Here is a 21,200-nt window from a genome sequence, read left to right on the forward strand (position 1 = left end):
AATACATCACTGATGGAGCTGTAACATGGTCCAAACACTCTGGAAAACATACCCAAACAGTAACCAAATTAGTTATACTTTTTGATCCAATGATACCACTACTTGGCTTACATCCAGATAAGAGTGGAGGATAAAAACCTTTATGTAAAAAATATTTTTAGCAGCCCTTTTTTTGTTGCAGCAAAGAGTTGTAAACAAAGTAGGTAGCCATCAACTGGGGAATAACTGAACATATTATGGTGTACAAATATCATCTAATAACACTGAGTTTTAAGAAATTATTAAAGAGACACACTCAAAGAAAACTGGGAAGATTTGTATGAACTGATGCAGAGTGAATTAGGAAAAACCAAGATAAAAGGTTGTAAAATAATTAAAACAGTACAAAGAGAAATATCTGCAAAAGCCTTAAGAACTATGATCAGTACAACCAACCACAAGACACTGAAGACTGAATAAGCTTCCCACATCTGGGTAAAGAACTGGTGGACTGAAATATAAAATAAGATAAATGTTTTCAGACATGGCCAAGGTATGGATTTGTCATATGCAATTATCCTTTATTTTATTTTATTTTTTTACTAATAAAGACTTTTTTAGAGAGCAGGAAGATACGAGAAGGAAAGAGTAGTGATAGTCATACTAAAAATGGAAGAAGACAAAGAAAAGCACATCAATGAATAATTTAAAAATACATAGAAGGAAACAGAAGAAAGTTCAAAAAGGGACACAGAAAATCAGAACAGTGTGGAAACTGCTTTGTTAAATTTGAATCATCTTTTAAAAACTTAATTGGAGAAAACATATGCATAATAAAAGTTAAAAGTTTTTTTTCTTTGCATATTGAAATGTTCTTTTTTGTTAAGTTCATAATAAAAATATTAAATTTTAAAGGTTATGTCATAACAAGACTTATTGAACTCATCTCTCCTGTTTTATGAGAGAAATGCATTCCAATAACACAGTAGGGATTCCTCTTACACAATAGGTGCTTAGCAAATTTTTTAAATTGAATTAAGATAGAGTTGTGCTATTTGTGAAGAAAATTCAGACATGAAAATTCACAAATCTGAGAGGAAAAAACAAGGTAAAAAATACTTCAACAAGAATAAACAGATGGAAGAACAAAGTGCATACAGTTATCATGGAAGAGAAATAACCCAGGCTTCAGGCAGGGTATATGTTCAACAACTGGCTCTCTGGAGGGAAAAAAGGTTTCATGACATATTTTGAAGTTCAATATGCAGCATTAGCATTTTCTCCATAATTTTATTAAGTCTATTCAGTCAATAAAACAATAAATCAAGCCCTGATTTGCAACATTTTCCAATTCAGAGGTACAGATGTTCATACTGAAAACTTAGCAATCAGCCCTCACAAGGTGATAGGAGCTAGCTACAGCACATCCGGAAGTATAACTCAGATCATCTAGCCAACAGGAAAAAACACAAATGGATAATAGATTTCAGATGCACATTATCCAACTAGCACAGATACAAGACTGTCTTGTATAACAGAATGGCATACTCAGCACTGAAGGAATCATAGAGACCATTTAATTCCAATGTCTCAAATGAGGAAACTGAGACCCAAGGCCATGCTGGTAATAAGTGACAGAGCTGACACTCGATCTCAAATCTTTTGATTCCAGATCTAGCACTCTTTCCAAAGTACCATGGATCAAATCAGGTCAGGGGGAATGAAAGACCTCAGGAAAATAATTCTGGTAAAATAGTAGAAGATAATATTGGGAAGGGAAAGGAAGAGAGAGAAGAATGTCTAAAAAGACCAAACTGTCTAAAGAGGTAACTGTTCAGTTACAACTCAATTTTAAAAAACATGTGCAAAAGATAGAAGTAAGGGTCTGAAATCAAGGATGAGTAGAAAAACTTGCAAAAAAAATGCTTAAAGAAATCAAAGTATTTTTAGCTATCCTGGGGACAAAAAGAAATAAAAAGATATAGGTTTACTTTTAACTTAGAACAGGAATTCTTAACCTGTCGTCTGAAACCTTATGATTGTGTGTGTGTGTGTATGCATGTGTACACATGCATACATATTCAACATATATATATATACACACATATACACAAATATATTGAATAACAACAAGATTCATTCTAGCTAAAGATGTTCCTCATCATCATGACAAAATGTCCTACCCAGGGCACAAATGGAAGAAGGATTTCCCGTAGAAAAAGTCAGGTATTCCAGAATCTCCAGACAATGCACAATAGACAGAAAGTGTGAGATACCTTTCCCTTGTCCTATATAAGATTTTGTTTCAATTACTCCATCTCTCCTCTGTCCTTGAGTCACTAAGTCAATCAGTGAGTATTTTTAAAGCCCCTACTATGTTAAGCACCAATCCAGGCACTGGGAATGGAAACGCAAAAATGAAGCCCTTTCTGTCCAAAAGGAATTTAAACAAATCTGATAGGAAAAGAGGTTTTCTTTAATAAAATTTCTCAACATTCAACAATCTGTAGAGGACTCATAGCACCCTGCTTAAAGAAGCCTTTAGAAGGGAAAATAAATGGCCAATTAAGTGGCAAACAGGGTAACTCTTAATTTTTAACATAAATTTTATCCATATATTTTGTTTTTATATCATATACAAGTATGTTTTTGTATCAAATACAAGTATATCATATACAGTGTTTCCACTGGATTCCTCTCACCTCTGACCCATCTCTTATAATAATGTATGAAAAAAAAGAAAGAAAAGTTCTGCAAAATTAAATAACATATGAAAAAATATACTATGTTGTGTGCAATATCTCACATACCCATGGTCACCCACTTCTGCAAAGAAACAGGGGTGGATGACTTCTATATCTTTTGCAGATCAACTTAAAAAGAAAAACACCTAAATGACCAACAGCAATGTTTTCTATGACCTCTTTTCAGCTACACATTAAAAATCTCTGAGAAAGATGACAGGAACCCAAATTGAGAGCTGGGAGGGCCCAGAAAGTCATCTAAGCCAATCCTTTTATTTTACAGATAAGGAAACTGAGGCTCAGAAAGGTGAAAGGACTTCCCCAAGGTCACATAGGTTGTGACTAGCAGAATAGGTACCAATCCCAAATGTGACTTTCTTTCCACTACAATAAGGAGAGGACAAGATTCAGTAGGAAAATCTGGCTTTTCCCCTTTAGATATGATAAATTTATGGATCAGAGTTTCAAATCAAATAATATTTTCATAGAAAGAAAGAAAAAATAACGAAGATTACACATCAAAAAAGACACAGAAATAAGTTAATTAGTAAGTTAATCATGTCCAAACTTTAGACACTAGTTTTGGCAAAACACCTACAATGGGAATTTCCCTTCAGATTTTAATGCTTAGAAGAAGCTATATATTAAATACTAGATCAGTTTTAGAGTTTGGTTCAGATATTGCTACTAATTAGTTTTGGCTGATACTGAAGTATTTTGTATGCCCCATTTATAAAAGTGCTGTTTGCCCATCTGTTCCTGGGTTGAAAGTGATTAAAGGATACTTATTTTGGCTGTTGGAAAAGCCAGATACTTTTCAAGCTGCAAATATGTGACAAACCCAACTAGGAATGCCAAGTTCAGAAACATATTACAAGAGATTGGTGATGCCTTCGTCCCCCACTCTTTTTCCAATGGGCATTGCAGAAAAGTAAATAGTGCCCATCTCCTGATTAGACTAGCAGGACTGCTCGGTCCAAATGTCTTGCAATTTTGTTCTAATTGACACAATTTGCTGTGATTTGGATGTTCTATGACCAAACTGTGTTGAGGGCTTTCTGCTTCCTGCATGTGCAGCCTTGGAAGAGAAGCATGTGATAAGACTCGTGCTCAGAATGTAACTTCAGAAACAAGGAAAACACATTTGTGTTCTTCCTTTATCCCACCCCCAACTTCCTCACCACCACCACCCCCCAGAAAAACGAAGGCTGTTCTTATGCAAAACACTATTCAAATCAGACATGGTCTGGATTGGTTTTGCCATTTCAAGGATGTAATACATTCTTATTAAACAATTAGAGTTTTGTCTCAATACTAATTATACCCCTTAAGCCCTACTCCATGACCTGATGCTTTATAACACAGGAACTTATAGCATTAACCTTAGCACACTATCTTTAAGAATCAAAGAACATTAGGAATTAAAAGGGACCTTGAGATCACATAGGCCATATATCTTATTTTAAGTTATATGAGAAAATAGGCCTAGAGAGATTAAACAAAGTGTTCTTGGTTGCACATATGGTTAGCAGCAGAACTGGGGTCACTGAGGCACTAGAGAGATTAAACAAAGTGTTCTTGGTTGTACATATGGTTAGCAGCAGAACTGGGGTCACTGAGGCAATTCTTGACTATTCAGGCTAGTCTTGGGCAAAATTTTGAAACAGACTGAAATTTGCTGTCCTACCAAAAGTACCTTTCTGTGTCCCTGTCCTCTACTGCAGGGGTTCTTAACCTGGGGCCCCTGAACTTTTTTTAAAAAATCTATTATTTTTATAGCTATTTCATTTTGGTTCCTTTGTAATCATAGGTATTTTATTTTCTGCATTTAAAAGCATTTGGAGAAGAGGTTCTGCCATATGGTCAAAAGCTTCCATGACACAAAAGAAGATCCAGAATTACTGCTCTACTATGTGCAAAGTGGTCTCCTAAGCTCTAGGTAAGACACAAAGTTTGGAGAAGATACAGTGCCTCCCTTCATGGAGCTTACAGGGAGGCATGTGACAGACACAGATAATTAAAGTACAAAATAGTACTTAAATCCATCAGAGAACTGCCAAAATCCTAAGGTAGAATTGAATGAAAGAATCAGCGAAGACTTCAAAGTTTCTTAGAATAGGTGATACTTCAAATGGATCATAATGGATGAAGCTGAACCTAACAGAGAATAATTGTTTCATATGCAATAATTTTTTTCTGCTGTTCTTTGTGGATGGAAAGTTTATATTTGCTGGTATTTGCCAAGTTCTGATTGACATTTTTTTTTTTAAAAAAGGAAATGGGTAGAAATTCAACATTCCAGTAGGAAGAGTAAAGAGTATTTCAATCATAGTTAAAAGCCCTATTCTACCGTCTGAGCCTCTCAGGTGACAAATGACCTCCTTCATGCTTTTGGGGGCACAATTTCACCTGCCTTCCTGCCTCCACATCCCTCATCTTAGTGAATCAGCCCATTTATTCTTGCTGTCCTTCCTATAGAAACATTCCAATACTTGAAAATGTCTTCCATCCCCTCAAAGAATATTCTTATTCCCTCAGTGTTATCACCTACAAAGGAACAAAATCAAATTAAACTAATTCTCCATGAAATTCTTCCCCTTTAAGTGTCAATTCCTTAAGAACAAGTCCTGTGTTCTCTTTTATTTTTGTTTCTAAAACTTAGGAAGTGATGTGTACTTACTAGATCAGGACCTTTCACCTACATTTCGCCTTCTTTTCTCAGTCAAAATTCTAGGGAAAAAAGGTGTCTACAATCATTGTTTCTACTTCCTCTTGCACTAACTTTCCAAGGTTTTGCAATCTGCCTCTTGACTTCATCAACTGAAACCTCTCTCCAAAGTTACCAATGATCTCTTAATTGTTAAATGTGACTATCTTTTCTTTATATATGCATAGCCTATACATCCAACCCTATGTCTACATATCCTAAGCTCAAGTTCAGTATTACCAATTACCTATTGAAGATTTCAAACTGGATGAACCATAGACATCTCCAATTCAACGTATCCAAAAGGGATCTCATCCTCCTCTTATCTACTGAAAGTACCACCATCCTTCTAATCCTCCATATTCAGAAGTTAAGTATTATCCTTGACTCCACATTTTTCCCCCTCTTCATCTGTCCTATCTCCTGCCAAATTTTATTGCTTATACCTCTATAACATCATTGTATCCATCCTCTACTTCCACCTTAGCCACCACCTTAGCTCAAGCCCTCATTACCCTTGGCCTGGACTCGTTCAATGGTCTTCCAATTGATCAGCCTACCCTCATCTCCCCTCTCTAATCAATTCTCCACACACATGCCAAAGTGATTTTTCTTACTCATAGATATAACCGACTCATCCCTTTACTCAAAACTCTCCAGTGACTCCTATTGCTTCTAAAATAAAATATAAACTCTTCTTCCTCACCTTTGCCTATTTTATTCCTTCAGGATACAGCTCACATATTACCTTCTACATGAAGCATTTCCCAATCCTCCAAACATAATGCCCTCCCTCTCTAAATTACTTTGTTTTCATTTTCCATTGAACTCTTTATATGCATATATATGTATATGTATACACCATTAATATGTATATCTTCCCTGATAGACTGTGTGTTTGTCATTCATTCTCTAAGAGGACCATGACATCAGGTAATGATGACATGATTTGCAGCTGACTTGGATTTGAGTGAGAGAGAGCTGTGTAAGGTCACCAGCCTCACTTTCTCCTCCAGAGCCATCTGGGTCCAGTGGCCTGATATTCATCAGGACATCTGGAGATGGCCCAGGATGCAGTGGGAGACCCTGACCATTTTGGGATAAGGTCTTTTCAGGTTCTCACTTTGAGTGAAGTAACACCCATTCAGTGAATAGGACTCTTTAAGGAGTGAGTCATTAAAAGGGGATGGCCCCTTTAATAAGGGAAAAAAAAATCAGACTGTGAGGGGAAGACTTTCAGGTTGCTGGTCAAAAGAGAAACAGCTACTAGTTACTATTTACTATTTACATTCCCTCCTTGATATACTATAAGCTTGTTGAAAACAAGGAGCAGTTAATTTTTTTGTTTTAGTATTCTCAATGCCTAGCATAATTGTCGGTACATAGTAGACTGTTAATAAAAGATTATTGATTGAGACAAGGAGGAGAGACAGAGAATCAAAATAAAAGCATGTAGCATGTGAATAAATATAGTGATGAATGAGTTTTCATAAGTAGAATCCCTAACTCCAAAGGAATTCTAATAAGTCTTGCATTTAGCCCTGTCCAAGGAAACAAGAAGAGTAATACTACTGACATTAATATAGCATATTAAGGCTTGCAAAGCACCTGATATATATAATGTCATTGTCCCTTACAAAAGCCCTGTGAGGTAGACAATATTATCATACCTTTTTTTTTATAGATAAGGAAACTAAGATTGAAAAGTTAAGTGGTCTGCTCAGGGTCTCACAGCTAATTGTGTGCAATGCAGGGTTTGTATTCACAAGATCCAATGCTCTATACAATATCATGGATATCCAAGCATGGCACATAGGAACAGGAAGGATCAGGGCAGCCTTGGGCCCAAGTAGGGATTGACCAACATGAATCAGAGCCCAAATACCAGAGAGCAGAATAGGAGGAGCAATTGAAAGAGCAACAGGTAGTATTTAATTTACAAAATACTACGCATACCCAATGGCATTTGATACTTACAATGTCTGACAAGGTAGAAACTACAAAATGTTATTTGAAAGACAAGGGAAGAGAGGTTCAGGGAGGTTATGAATAGTTTGCCCATGGTCACACAGAAAGGAAGAATCAGAGGCAAGATGTGAAATCTAGGAGATCAAGAGATCTGCAGGTTATAACAGAGATAGAGCTAAGAGCAGAATGGAGGAAAGCAGTCGAGAATCAGACTTACTGTAGGAAGTGAGAGAGGCAGACGCAGCTAGGAGCAGATGTAAGTATCATTACCAGGAAACCCCAAGATAACTGAGAACGTTTGCTGGCCCATATTTAGCTGCTTTTATCTCTGCTTGTTCCTGGGGTGTCAATCCTGAAACACACCTGAAGGTAGATGGGAACTGAACAAGAAGGAAGAGGATGAACATTTATTAAGGGTGCCAGGCACTGTGCTAGATGTTTTCTAATGATTGTCCCATTTGGTCTTCAGACAGTCCTGAGGGAAGTGCTATTCCTACCTCCATTTTGGAGCTGGTGGAGCTTAAATGACTTGCCCAGGGTCACACAGTTGAGGTCAGACTTGAATTCAGATCTTCCTGACTCCAGGTCTAGCTCTCTAATCACACTGTCACCTCGATACTCTAAATAACAGCAACTATAAAAAAATATACATGCTGGCTAGAAGGAAGAGGAAGAAAAATGTCAACTGGTGGATACCAAAGAATGCCTTTCTAAAGCTAGAGCATCCTCTTGGACAAGCATGGTGTCATCAGAGTGTTTGTACCTTGCCTCTCTAGTGAACTATTTAGCATATGAATTGCAATATACACAAGAAGAATGGTAACACAAGAAAAATCCAGGAAGAAATAGTCTCTTTAGACGTGGTGGTGAATTGGACATCAATTTTCTAATAACGAAAATGTAGACACAAGATCACGTTTTCACAGATGATTAAACCACTACTGAATTTCTTCTGAGGATTAATAAAGGATGAAAAGGGAACAAAAGGCAAGATTATTACGTAAGAAAAACATCATTAAAAAGGGGGGGAAGGGAGCACTGAAATGAGAGGGCTGAAGCCTACTTAAGGGAAAAGGTGAAAATGGAAAAGGTCTCTTCAAGGGTATGAGGTAGGTGTCAACTGACAGCTTCAGACTCTGAGATGTGAATTTTATTTCCAGAGTGTCAAATGACCAAATTATCATTTTGTCAAGAAAGGAAAAAATTTTTTAATTCATATTGAGTTTTTCCCTCTCCTAAAGGCATTAGAAACCCATATTCTGCTATGCAGAATCCCAGAATGCTAAAAAGAAAAGAAAAAAACAGGAATGAAGAATTTTTCAATTCAATAGGACAAGTATTTATCAAGTATCCACTGCAGGACAACCACTATACTAGATATTGAGGACAGAAAGAGTAAAGGAAAGAAGAAATAGTCCCTGTCCTCATGGAGTTTACATTGTATTGAGGGAAAATAATATTTATGCAAATAAAAGCTAGATTTAAAAAAAAAAACACCAAGTCATTTTAAGGTGGAGGAAAATGATACCAGGAAGAAACATTGAGTGGAACTCTACAGGGAGGGGATGTTTATAAGCACTTATCCCAGGTAAATGAAAACCTGGAGTCTGAAGAGGACGGAACTCCAAGGAGCTCCAGAATGGGACTTTTTTCTTGGCTAGAGTTGGATTGGATTCATATTATAGCCACAAAAGTAAAAGGGCTGATGACTGATCTCTGAACCTATTTGTCACATGTACAGATTTCATCTGAGGTCTCCACCATACAAAGTACTTTCACTGTGCATTAAAGAGCTATCACTTTTTGGAGAAGATTTTGCTGGGAAACCAGTCAGGCACTTTCTTTAGTGATTATGTGTCTTGAAAGTTCAACAAAAGGAAGGTTTATCACTGAAATCATATTAATCTCCTGAGGATTAACAGCTTGCTGCTGAAACACATCATCAGAGAATAAGTAGTTTACTCATAAACTGCAATGAATCTTAAATGCAAAGAAGTCTTTGTTTTTGTTTGTTAAATAAATTTTACTAGGGAAAAAACTCTGGTCATTGAGGGGAAGAGAAATACAATTTCAACTTGACTTGAGGAGATAAGTTTTACTTATAAGTAAAAAAACTTATAAGTTTTACTTATAACTTCATATAATATACAATATAACTGTATATTCTATAATAAATTATGTGCTATACATGATATGTGGTATATAATATATTAATATGTAATATAATAAATATAATGATAAAATGAATAACAAATTATATATATGATGAATTTTTTATATAACTAACTTTCATTTAGATAAAATAAATATTACAGCTAGAATTAATAATTGCTAACATTAATATACTGCTTACTTCATGCCAGACACTACCTGAAGTATTTTATAATTATTATCTCATTTGATCCTCATTAAAACGCCAGGAAATAAGTGCTATTATTTTCCCCATTTTACAACTGAGAAAACTGAGGCGTATAGAGGTTAAGTGAATTGCTCAGTCACATAGATAATAAAAATCTGAAGCCAGATTTAAACTGATATCTATTCACAGGACCACCTAGTTGCCCTAGAAAATAAAATGGTTATGTGACCATGGTAAATAGATCACATCGTCTACTTTTCCTCTCTGCTTGCAATTTTTGCTGAGTGCTAGAAAGCCAACTCCTTTTAACCGTGCTAAGATATTATTTTGTTTTACTTAATGATGGAAAATGCTTTGATACTTAAGATAAAAAATACCATATAAAAATAAATGGAAGAGAATTGTGTTGAACATCATAAAGTTAATGGAACAAAGAGGAAGACATGTGGCTATGAAGATACCAGGAGGAGGGAGCCCTTTCAGAGAAAAGAGATCATATGAGCCTTAACTGTTCCAAAAATGGAATATTGTATTTCATGATTAGCTCATTGTAAACCACAAAAAAATTAATATCTATACTTGATTCTAAAACTTTCACAAAATCAAATGATTTAAGGACTTTCCTTTAAGCCTCTTACTGCTCTTAAGCTGATCCCCAGAAAATGCTCTGTTGCCAGTGGCAGATTAAATACAAATTGCTGGGTAGCTTGAGAAAACAACATATATTTCTATTATATAAAATGACCACTAAAAAAAATTTTTCATAGCTACATCTTAATCTTCAAAGAAACATTGATCTCGCTCTCTTCTGTAAAGAAAACAAATTCTCACTTTAAGCTAAAGTGTCAGTACCCTGGGATACTCTCATTTGGACACCAAAACAAATTTGGTTTACAAAATGCCCATTTAACATGCACCCACAAGGAGGGCACAGGAAGACAGAAAGGTTCCCCAGATACTAAATATTCATAAGCATCACTTTTGTGGTAGCAATAAAAAGAAAGGAAATTGTGGGTGTATATCAGTCAGTAACTGGTTTAACAAATTGTAGTAGATGAATATAAAGGACAATTATTGCTCTCTAAGAAATGGTTGAATTCATATGAGGAATTCCAAAAGAAATAAAGCAGAGTGAGGAAAGCAGAGCTAAGAGAAAATAAACACAATGATAATGATATTGTAAGGCCAGAGAAGAAATGACAGAACATGCTTCCCACTTCTGTAGAGAAATTTAGGGGTATTAGAGATGCCAAATATTTGTTATGTATGGTATTTTGATTATTTTGTCTAATTTTATATTTGTGTTTGTGTGCATAGAAGGGTTCTTTTAGTGACTGAATCAGAAACGCGGTGCAATATATCAGGAAATAACTGTGGTATTCAATGAAGGACATTGACAAAACTTTTAAAAATAAATATTTCATTCAAAAAATTCTAAACTCTACCAATTGGACAGAGATGATATAAAACAAAAATACCAATTATTTAGTAAGGCTATGGCATCCAGGCAAAGGGTACCATTCTCATGCCGTATTCAACATTCAACAAATATTATTGAACTCTTACTTAATTCCACAGATTTCTGCAGGTAATGACATTTTGCCTCTCAGTATTTGTTGCAGAGGATGAGGAGGAAGAGAAATTCACAGTGCCTGGTGCATAGTAGGTGCTTAATAGAGGCTACTGATTGACTGACAATATCTTCTAGACCAAACCAACATATACTTTGATACTTTGTGACTGTCATGCAAAAATAGCTTGGGGGAGAATGGCTGCAAACATGTCAGAAAATATGGCTCATATTTAAGGAACAAAAGAATCAAAAACTCATTCACTATTTAATGCCCATAAAACATAAATATTTTATCCCAGAGGAGTCAGAAGGAAATGCAGCAAACTCTTACTTCTTTGTACTATCCCAATCTAACAAAGAAATCCTAAAGGTATTTGAATCTGAGTCTTATTATATTCTCTCAGCAAATACTTCTAGGGAAAAGTGGCTTTGTGTGGACATAAGAATAACATTTGTCATTCATTCTCTCCTATATTTTTCAAATCTTCTCAACCAAGAAAACTAGGGCAGTTCAGTGGTGCAGTAGATATAGTGCCAAGCCTAGAGTCAAGAAGCTGAGTCTTCCTCAGTTCAAATCTGGTCTCAGACATTTATTAGCTCTGTGACCCTGAGCAAGCTACTTACCCCTGGTTTGCCTCAGTTTCCTCATCTATAAAATTATCTAGGGAAGGAAATGACAAACCACTCCAATAACTTACCAAGAAAACCCCAAATGAGATCACAGTGATTCCAATTACTAAAACAACCTTTTCTAGCTTCTTACACTCTCATCCATGTATTGTACAATCCTATAACATTGACCTTCTAGCAGTTTCTTAAACTCAACATTTCACCTCCTGATTCCATGATTTTGGCCGTCCCTCATGCTTGAAATGTTCTCCTTCCTCACCTTTAATTATTTCCTGCAAAACAGCCCCAATTTTGCCTTCTATAAGAAGTCTTTCTCAGGTCTTGGAGGGAGGGGAGGCAGAGCCAAGATGGTAGAGGAGAAGTAGAGACTTGCTAGAGCTCTCCCTCTAAGCCCAGACAAATATCTGTAAAAAAAAAAAAAATGGCTCTAAACAAATTCTGGAACTGCAGAACCCACAGAATGAATAGTGAAGCAAATCTCCAGCCCAAGACAACATGGAAGGTTAACAAGAAGCATCTCCACACTGGGAGCAGAGTTCAGTCCAGCATGGGCCATACCAGCACAAATAGGACCTGAGCAGGACAGAGGAGACTCAATCTCTGGCACCAGTGGTGGTTTTCAGAGTTCACAATCCCAAATTGGTGGGGAGAAATTGGAAGGCCAGTGGAAAAGACCTGTCAGATCTGTGTGAGAGAGTAGAGAGGTCCAGCCCCAGCTCCAGGGTGGGTGGCAGAGAGGGTGGAGGAGCCCATGGAAGACATAGCAACAGCAAGGGCAGTGGATGCTTCTGGAGCTCTAGGTTCACAGACTTTGGGGGGATCAAGCAGCTGAGAGTATAGCACCCCACCCCCACTGGAAGCAGAGAACTACTGTGACAAAGAGCTCAAAAGTCTAGTACATGGCTGAGGAAATGAGCAAAAACTACCAAAAGAATCAGACTATAGAAACTTACTGTGTCGACAAGGAAGACCAAAACATACAAACAGAAGAAAACAAAGTCAAAGATCCTCCAACCAAAGCCTCCAAGAAAAATATGAATTGATCTCAGGCCATGGAAGAGCTCAAAAAAGATTTTGAAAATCATGTAAGAGAGATAGAGCAAAAACTGGGAAGAGAAATGAGAGTGATACAAGAAAATTATGCAAAACGAGTCAACTGCTTGTTAAAGGGACCTTAAAATGCTGAAGAAAATAACACCCTAAAAATAGACTAACTCAATGGCAAAAGAGATCCAGAAAGTCAATGAGGAGAAGAATACCCCAAAAAGCAGAACTGATCAGATTAAACAGGAGATCCAAAAGCTCACTGAAGAAAATAATTCCTTAAAGATTATAATGGAGCAGATGGAAACTAATGACTTTATGAAAAATCAAGAAATTATAAACCAAACCAAAGAAATGAAAAAAAAAAAAAGCAGACAATTTGAAATATTTCACTGGAAAAACAACTGACCTGGAAAATAGATCCAGGAGAGACACTTTTAAAATTATTGGACTATCTGAAAGCCATAATCAAAAAAAGAGTCTACTCATCATCTTTCAAGAAATTATCAAGAAAAACTGCCCTGATATTCTAGAATCAGAGGGTAAAATAGAAATGGAAAGAAGCCACCAATCGCCTCCTGAAAGAGATCCCCAAAGGAAAACTCCTAGGAATATTGTAGCCAAATTCCAGAGTTCCTGGGTCAAGAAAAAAAGATTGCAAACAACTTGAAAGAAACATTTTTCCCTCTGAAGTATTATACTCAGTTTTGCTGGGTAGATGATTCTTGGTTTTGATCCTAGCTCCTTTGACTTCTGGAAGGAATATCATATTCCAAGCCCTTCAGTCCCTTACTGTAGAAGCTGCTAGATGTTGTGTTCTCCTGATTGTATTTTCACAATACTTAAATTGTTTCTTTCCCAGGCTTCTTTTCCATTACTGCTCCTCCCCCCAGTACATGCACTGTTAATCTCTTCCCTTTGTGTTTATCTCTCATTATACTTTATAAGTCTTACAAATACATTTTAACTTATATGTTGTCTTCTCCCAAATGAGCTCTTTGAGAGCCAGAATTGTATTTCTGCCTTTCTCCGTATCCCTGGCACTTAGCACACCAACTGGTATAGAGTTAGTCATTACTAAACATTTGTTTGACTGATTGATTTCTTTCACTCAATCTGAGTCTTTTCAGGAGGAAGGAATACTATCACCTAAGGAATATTTGCCATACACGTTAAAGCCATATTTAAGTCACATGTCCCTATTTCCTGTTATTATCATTTCAACAGTCACCTCCATTTCTCACCATCTACATGGATTGTCTGGCTTTTTGCAAGACTTGACCATTTCACCTGAATAGGTATGTGTATCAGCTGGCCTATTCATAACACATGCATGCAGTGCTTGTAGTTACATACGTAAAAACTCTCAATTTTTTTGCTATAACTGAGGTGGGGGGATTATAAATTTGCCGCCCTGTGTACATTGCCTGGAAATGGTGATGTGTGTGACATTTTTAACCCTCATACTGCATGAGAGCACATGAGAAACTGGCCACTATCCTATTGAAACTGACTGATGATGGAGGGAAGATGATAATGTATTATGCCTCATGCAGGCTACAAGGAGACCTCCAGCTGAGTGAGAATTCTGAAATTCCCCTCGAACAAAACCTTCAGGCCAACCTCTTAAGAACATACAGAATGGGCGGGGGGCAGAGTAGAAGGAAGCCATCCTCAACTTCCTCTAAATTATAAATTATTTAGGTTTAAAATGAAGTAAAACCTGAAATAAGGAACAAATGTAACTAACGAGTTTATTTAAAATTTGAGCAAAAAAGAAGTAGCTTTTGCCTCCAAATATTCATTATTTCTCTTTCTTTGTACTCACTATTCTATTTTCACTCTTCCTGTCTCATTCCAGAATTCTATAATTACATAGGTCAGGTCTAATTCTGTAACATCTCTCACATCCCTCCCCTTCCTTCTTGTAGCCATCCCATAGCTCAGGCCCCTATCTCCTTCTGATTACCCCTCTGCTTCCAGGATTTCTACTCTCTAATCCATCCCTCTCAAAGCTGCCAAAATAATCTTCTCAAATCACAGTTTTGATAGTGTCATTCCTTTCCTCAAGAATCTTTAGTATCTCCCCACTGCCTTTATGTTAAAATACAAACTCCAAAAATTCTTATTTAAAGTCTCACACAATCTGGCCCCAGGCTACCTTGATAGATGTATTTCAAGTTATTCCCCATTATTCATCCCGTATTATCGCCAAACTGGCCTGCTTAACTGGAAACTAATTAGCATAACACCATTGCCTTTGTACAGGCTGTCTCTATGTTTGACATGAATTCCCTGCTTCCCCACCCAAGCACGCTATAATCCTAGGCTCAAAGCTTACTTCTCCTAGAAATCCCCATCCCATGTTAGTGTTCTCTTCTGCCTCAAATTATTTTGTATTATGTATTTGTGTAAATGTTGTATTTTGTCTTTGTAGTCCTAGAGCCTAGTCTGACCTCTTTCATTTGTGCAATAATCATGGCAAGATTTCGGAAAAGATCATAGAAGATGTCAAATATAACAAAATTTTTAGACCAAATTCTCAATCTTCATTTCATGAACTTGTTTTACTTTGTTTTGTTTTCAATATTGTTATGTCTAATTCTCCATAAAGTCATTTGGGATTTTCTTGGCAAAGATACTGGAGTGGTTTGCCATTTCTTTCTCTAGCTCATATCACAGATGAGGAAATTGAGGTAAATAGAGTTAAGGGCCTTGCCTAGGATCACACAACTACTAAGTGTCAGAGGCTGAATTTGATCTCAGGTCCTTCTGACTCTATTAATTGCACCATTTAGATGCCCCACAATGTTTTTAATAACAATAATTCTCCATACCGATGAAACTATCAGATAATTATTTTCTAGAGCTGGATAAAATAATATCAAAATTCATCTGGAAGAATAAAAAGACCAGAATATCAAAGGGACTAATGAAAAGGAATGCCAGTGAAGGTGGCCTAGCACTACCAGATCTCAAATTGTATTATAAAGCAGCAATTATCAAAACCACTTGGTACTGGCTAAGAAACAGAAGGGTAGACAAGTGCAGTATGCTTGGTACTCAAGACACAGTGGGCAATGAATATAACAATCTCCTGTTTGATAAACCCAAGAACCCCAGCTTCTGGGATAAGAACTCACTGTTTGACAAAAATTGCTGGGAAAACTGGATAACAGTGTGGCAGAAACTAGGCATAGACAAATGTCTGACACTGTACACAAGAATAAAGTTCAAATGGGTACATATCTAGGTATAAATATTGATACCATGGACAAATTGGAGGAGCAAGGAATAGTGTATCAGATTTATGGAGAAGGGAAGAACTTTTGACTAAAGAAGAGATAGAAAGCATTATGAAGTGCATGATGGATAATTTTAATTACATTAAACTGAAAAGTTTTCGCACAACCAAACCCAATGCAACCAAAATTCGGAGGGAAGTAGTATATTGGCAAAGAATTTTTACAGCTAATCTCGGGGATTAAGGCCTCATTTCTAGAATATATAGAGAACTGAGTCAAATGTACAATACAAGTCACTTCCCAGTTGATAAATGGTCAAAGGATATGAACAGGCAATTTTCAGAGAAAGAAATTAAAGATATCTATAAGCATTAAAATGTAATTCTGAGAAGAGTTTATAGGCTTCACCAGTCTAACGAAGAAGAGTCCAAGACACAAATAAGGTTAGGAACTCCTGCTTTAAACTGTCCACAACAACTAGCTTAGCTATTTATTAGAGTTCTAAATATGACAGTACTGCATAATAACCAATGAGTTGATATAAGCTGTCAACATTGACATTCTTGTTGTAAATTAAACTCAGAAACAAAAGGAAGTTACAGCTAAAAAGAAAGGTGGCTCTCACAGATTCACTCAAGAGAAGTCAAATAATTGCTCATATTGGTTGTACAATATATCTCTGTGTGTGTTCGTCCTTCGTTGCCAAAGAAGACCATGCCATCAGAGAAATAATGACATGACTTGCACTTGACTTTGTTTTGAGTGAGGGAGGGCTGTGCAGGTCACCAGCCTCACTTCTCCAGAGCCATATTAATCCAGTGACCTGATATTCCTCAGGATGGCTGGAGATGACCTAGGATGAGACAATTGGGGTTAAGTGACTTTCCCAAGGTCACACAGCTAGTGAGTGTCAAGTGTCTGAGGTGAGATTTGAATTCAGGTCCTCCTGACTCCTGCACTGGTGCTCTATCTACTGCACCACCTAGCTGCCCCACAATATATCTAAGAGTACCATGAAATACCATTACATGGGAAATCTGATCATCTTGTATCACACTGTTTGATATAAGTATTTTAAAGAAACCTACCTCCAAAACTGCAGTTTATACGCCAAAATCAATTAATTAGTCAGCAAATATTTAGTAAGCTTCTATTATGTGCCAAGCAGTGAGCTAAGCAACAATGGGGATAAAAGGTTAAAGACAAGAGTCCCAGTTCTCAAGAAGCATCCATTTTTATGCCTACTTCAGGGGATGAAGAAGTAGAGGAATTCTACAAAGAATTCAGTGAGATCCTCCAAATAAAATCAAAACATGCTGTAACTTCATTGCAAATGTGGAAATAGGGAAAGACAGTGTGTGTGTGTGTGTGTGTGTGTGTGTGTGTGTGTGTACATACATACGAAAACACAGTAAGAAATGAGAGGTCAGAGTCTTAGAGATTATAAAATGACCTCAAATCTACATATCATAACTACTTGAAGTGCCAGATATGGTAAATATCAGATAATACCATTTAAAATGAAATTGATTATAATTTGAGACAAAAAAAACCTCAATTCATGTGGGAGTCATTTCCCAATCAGCTAGAAGAATTCAAATGAGTGAAGATATAGTATACAGTTGAGGCTAACCCAACCTGATGGATTTAAATGAACTGGTACAGAAAAATGGGAAATAGATAAAAGAACAAAACATTGGCATAAATTGTTGCCATTTCCTACTGAAGTTTAAGTGATATGAATTAATCACTATTGTAAGAAGACCAAAAGATTCTAGTATTTCTCCACAGCTAGACTGAATTAATGTGGATTTTTTCTATAATAAACTGATGTCCAAAATAACTGCATAGCAATTTCTTTAAATGCTAAGATTGGGAGGCAGTTTAGCATAATGCGAAGGGTACTGAAACAGATATTAAGAGACATACTAGTACAATTTCTACCATAACCTAGCTAGATGACTGGCTAAATTATTTAAAACTCTCTCAGCCTAAGGGACCTGATCTGTAAAACAAGAAGGTTGGACTAAATGATCTCTAGAGTCCCTTCCAACTTAGAATTCTATTATCTACCTGTTTATCTATCTGACCGACTGGCTCTCTCTATTTACATAGATAGATGTCTACATATATAATATATATATATATATATACTATACTATATACATATGTATAGATATCTATCTATATCATATTTATAGATATAGATAGATATCCATTATATATTGTGCATACGCATATATAGCTCTATCTCTAGCTACAGTTATCTAGATCTATATAGATAGATACAAAGAAATAGATAGAGAAACAGATAGAGATAAAGATGTCAAGGGCAGATATCAAAGATGTAAACCATTTTGCCTAAGAAATTAAAGACAGCATGTAACAAAACTGAGATTTTATTCTGAGTCCTCCAAATCTAGAATTCTTTTTCTGTGCCATGAGGATTGTCTCCATCAAGTTAAATGGTACTCAGTTGCTCAGGTTTGAGATCATACACAGTATTATCCTTTTCCTCCAAATAGTCAACTATTTCATTTTCATAAATTTGGTTTTCGAACCTAATCTTGAACAAGAAAGGCTTGTTTAAGCTTATAATTTTTTTTATTTTTTGAGTTACACTGAGTTCTAAGTTTTCTCTCTAGCTCTTTCACAACCTTAAGTTAGAGATTTGATACAGATTTTTGATACAGATATTTATGTGAAACCATTCAATACCTTGTTCCATATATCAGCTCTTTCTCTGGAGGTGGATAGCATTTTCCCTCATTTTGTCCTTTGAAGTTGATTTGAATGATCATATTATTCAGAATTCAGTTACTCTTGAAACAATATTGTTGCTCCTGTATACAATGTTTTCTTGGTCTGCTCATTTTACTCTGTATTATTTCATGCAAGTGTTTCTAAAAACCAGCCAGCTTGTCATTTCAGTACAGTACTGTAGCGTTCCATCACAATTATATATCACAACTCATTCACCCATTCCCTAAATGATGGGTATCCCCTCACTTTCCAATTCTTTGCCACTACAAAGAAAATCTGCTATAAATATTTTAGAACACATAGGTCCTTTTCCTTTTCTCCTGATTACCTTAGGAAACAGACTTAATAGTGGCATTGCTGGGTCAAAGAGTATACACAGTTTTATAACTCTTTGTGCATAATTCCAAATTGCTTGAATCAGTTCACAATTCCACCAAAAAAGTATTCGTGTCCCAATTTTTCCACATCCCCTCCACTGTTTGTCATTTTCTCTTCTTATTTCAACCAATCTGATAGGTAGGAGACGGTACCTCAGATTTGTTTTAGTTTTTATTTCTCTAATTAATAGTTATATAGAACACTTTTTCATATGACCACATACTGCTTTGATTTCCAAAAACTTTGATAGTTCTAAAAACTGTCCCTGGTCCTTTGGTCATTTTTCAATTGGAGAATGACTCTTATTCTTATAAATTGGACTCAATTCTCTATATATTTGTGACATGAAGCCATTCTCCAAGAAACTGCCTGTAATTTTCTCCTAGTTTTTTGCTTTCCTTCTAATCTTGGCTACATTGGTTTTATTTGTACAAAAACTTTAGATTAATATAATCAAAATTATCCATTTATATCCTACAATGCTCTATGTGTAATCATAAATTCTCTTATCTATAAATCTGATCAACAATATGGTCCATTTTTTTTCTAATTTACTTACGATATCTCTTTTTATGTCTTGGTCATGTGGCTATTTTGACCTTATCTTGGTAAATGGTATAAGATGTGGTCTATACCTAGTTTCTGACAGACTGCTTTCCAGTTTTCCCAGCAAGTTTTACCAAATAGTGAATTCTTATCTCAAAAGCTTAAATCTTTTGTGTTTATCAAAAACAAAGTTAATATGATTAACTAACGTGCATTCTATTCTATACTCTATTCCACTGATCCACCATTCTATTTCTTAGCTAGTACCAGATATTTTTGATGATTACTGCCTTATAACAATACAGTTTAAAATCTGGTACTGCTAGACCTCCTTCCTTCACATTTTTTTCATTAATTTCTTTGATAGTATTAACCTTTTGTTCTTCCAAATAAATTTTGTTGTTATTTTTTCTAGCTCAATTAAATAAATAATTTTTGGTAGTTTTATTGGGATGCCATTAAATAAGTTGCTTAGGTAGTCAAGCATATAATTTCAAACAAAAATGATAAATGATAAAGACAAAAAGTTACATATATATTATATATAAGTTATATATATTATTTATATGTATATATATATATATAAAGTTATATATATTTGTACTTTTTCATAATAGTGGGAAAACATTCCTATACCTCTCTTCTCCCATAGCACTTTTCTTCTTTTCATGCCTCTTTGGTAACTAGAAAAAAAGGGAGAGAGAAACTAAGAAACTGTAAGCTTATCAGTTCAATTTATGTTATTTTAGATTTTCCTAAGAAAGGACTATTTTATTACATAGACATATCACATATTAACATACCCCAACCAACATCATTTTTGCAATAATTAAGTTACTATATTATCACCATGTCACACTTTAAATTTGGGGTCCTATTATGATACTAAAGTCAGACTCCAAAGACCAAGTCATCTCTGCCTTGGTACTTTACAGACATAATTCCTCCTCTTTATCTGTAACCTCTTTCGCAGATAAGAGCATATTCCATTCAGGTGAAGCAATTAGTACCTGCCAACATAATTCACCCTACAGACAAGTTTTTTGCAGAACCCATTAACAATATTAGATAGATGGTGGCTACAATAGACATATAATGCTCATAGATTTAAAGCTGGAAGGTATCTTAGAGACCATTAAGTCCCATTCCTCTCTTTTTACAATTGAGAAAACTGAGGTTGAGAAAATTTGATTCTCTTTCCCAAGGTTACAGGAAGTGAGGCTCAGAGGCAGAGCTTGAAGGCAAGTCTTCTGAAGTCTGAATC

At 35.8% G+C, this 21,200-nt stretch overlaps 1 protein-coding gene across 2 annotated transcripts in view; it reads right to left on the reverse strand.

Moving 5' to 3' along the window:
• The window catches only part of IQCM (IQ motif containing M), a 522,295-nt gene that overhangs the window by 301,820 nt on the left and 199,275 nt on the right, over positions 1-21,200 (reverse strand). For both annotated transcript variants that reach the window (XM_072621219.1, XM_072621220.1), the window contains one exon: positions 20,573-20,619. In XM_072621219.1, the coding sequence (XP_072477320.1) occupies positions 20,573-20,619 (47 nt within the window). The remainder of the gene's footprint in view (positions 1-20,572; positions 20,620-21,200) is intronic.

The sequence above is a fragment of the Notamacropus eugenii genome, chromosome 6 (genome assembly GCF_028372415.1).
Source record: "Notamacropus eugenii isolate mMacEug1 chromosome 6, mMacEug1.pri_v2, whole genome shotgun sequence".
NCBI classification, from domain to species: Eukaryota; Metazoa; Chordata; class Mammalia; order Diprotodontia; family Macropodidae; genus Notamacropus; species Notamacropus eugenii.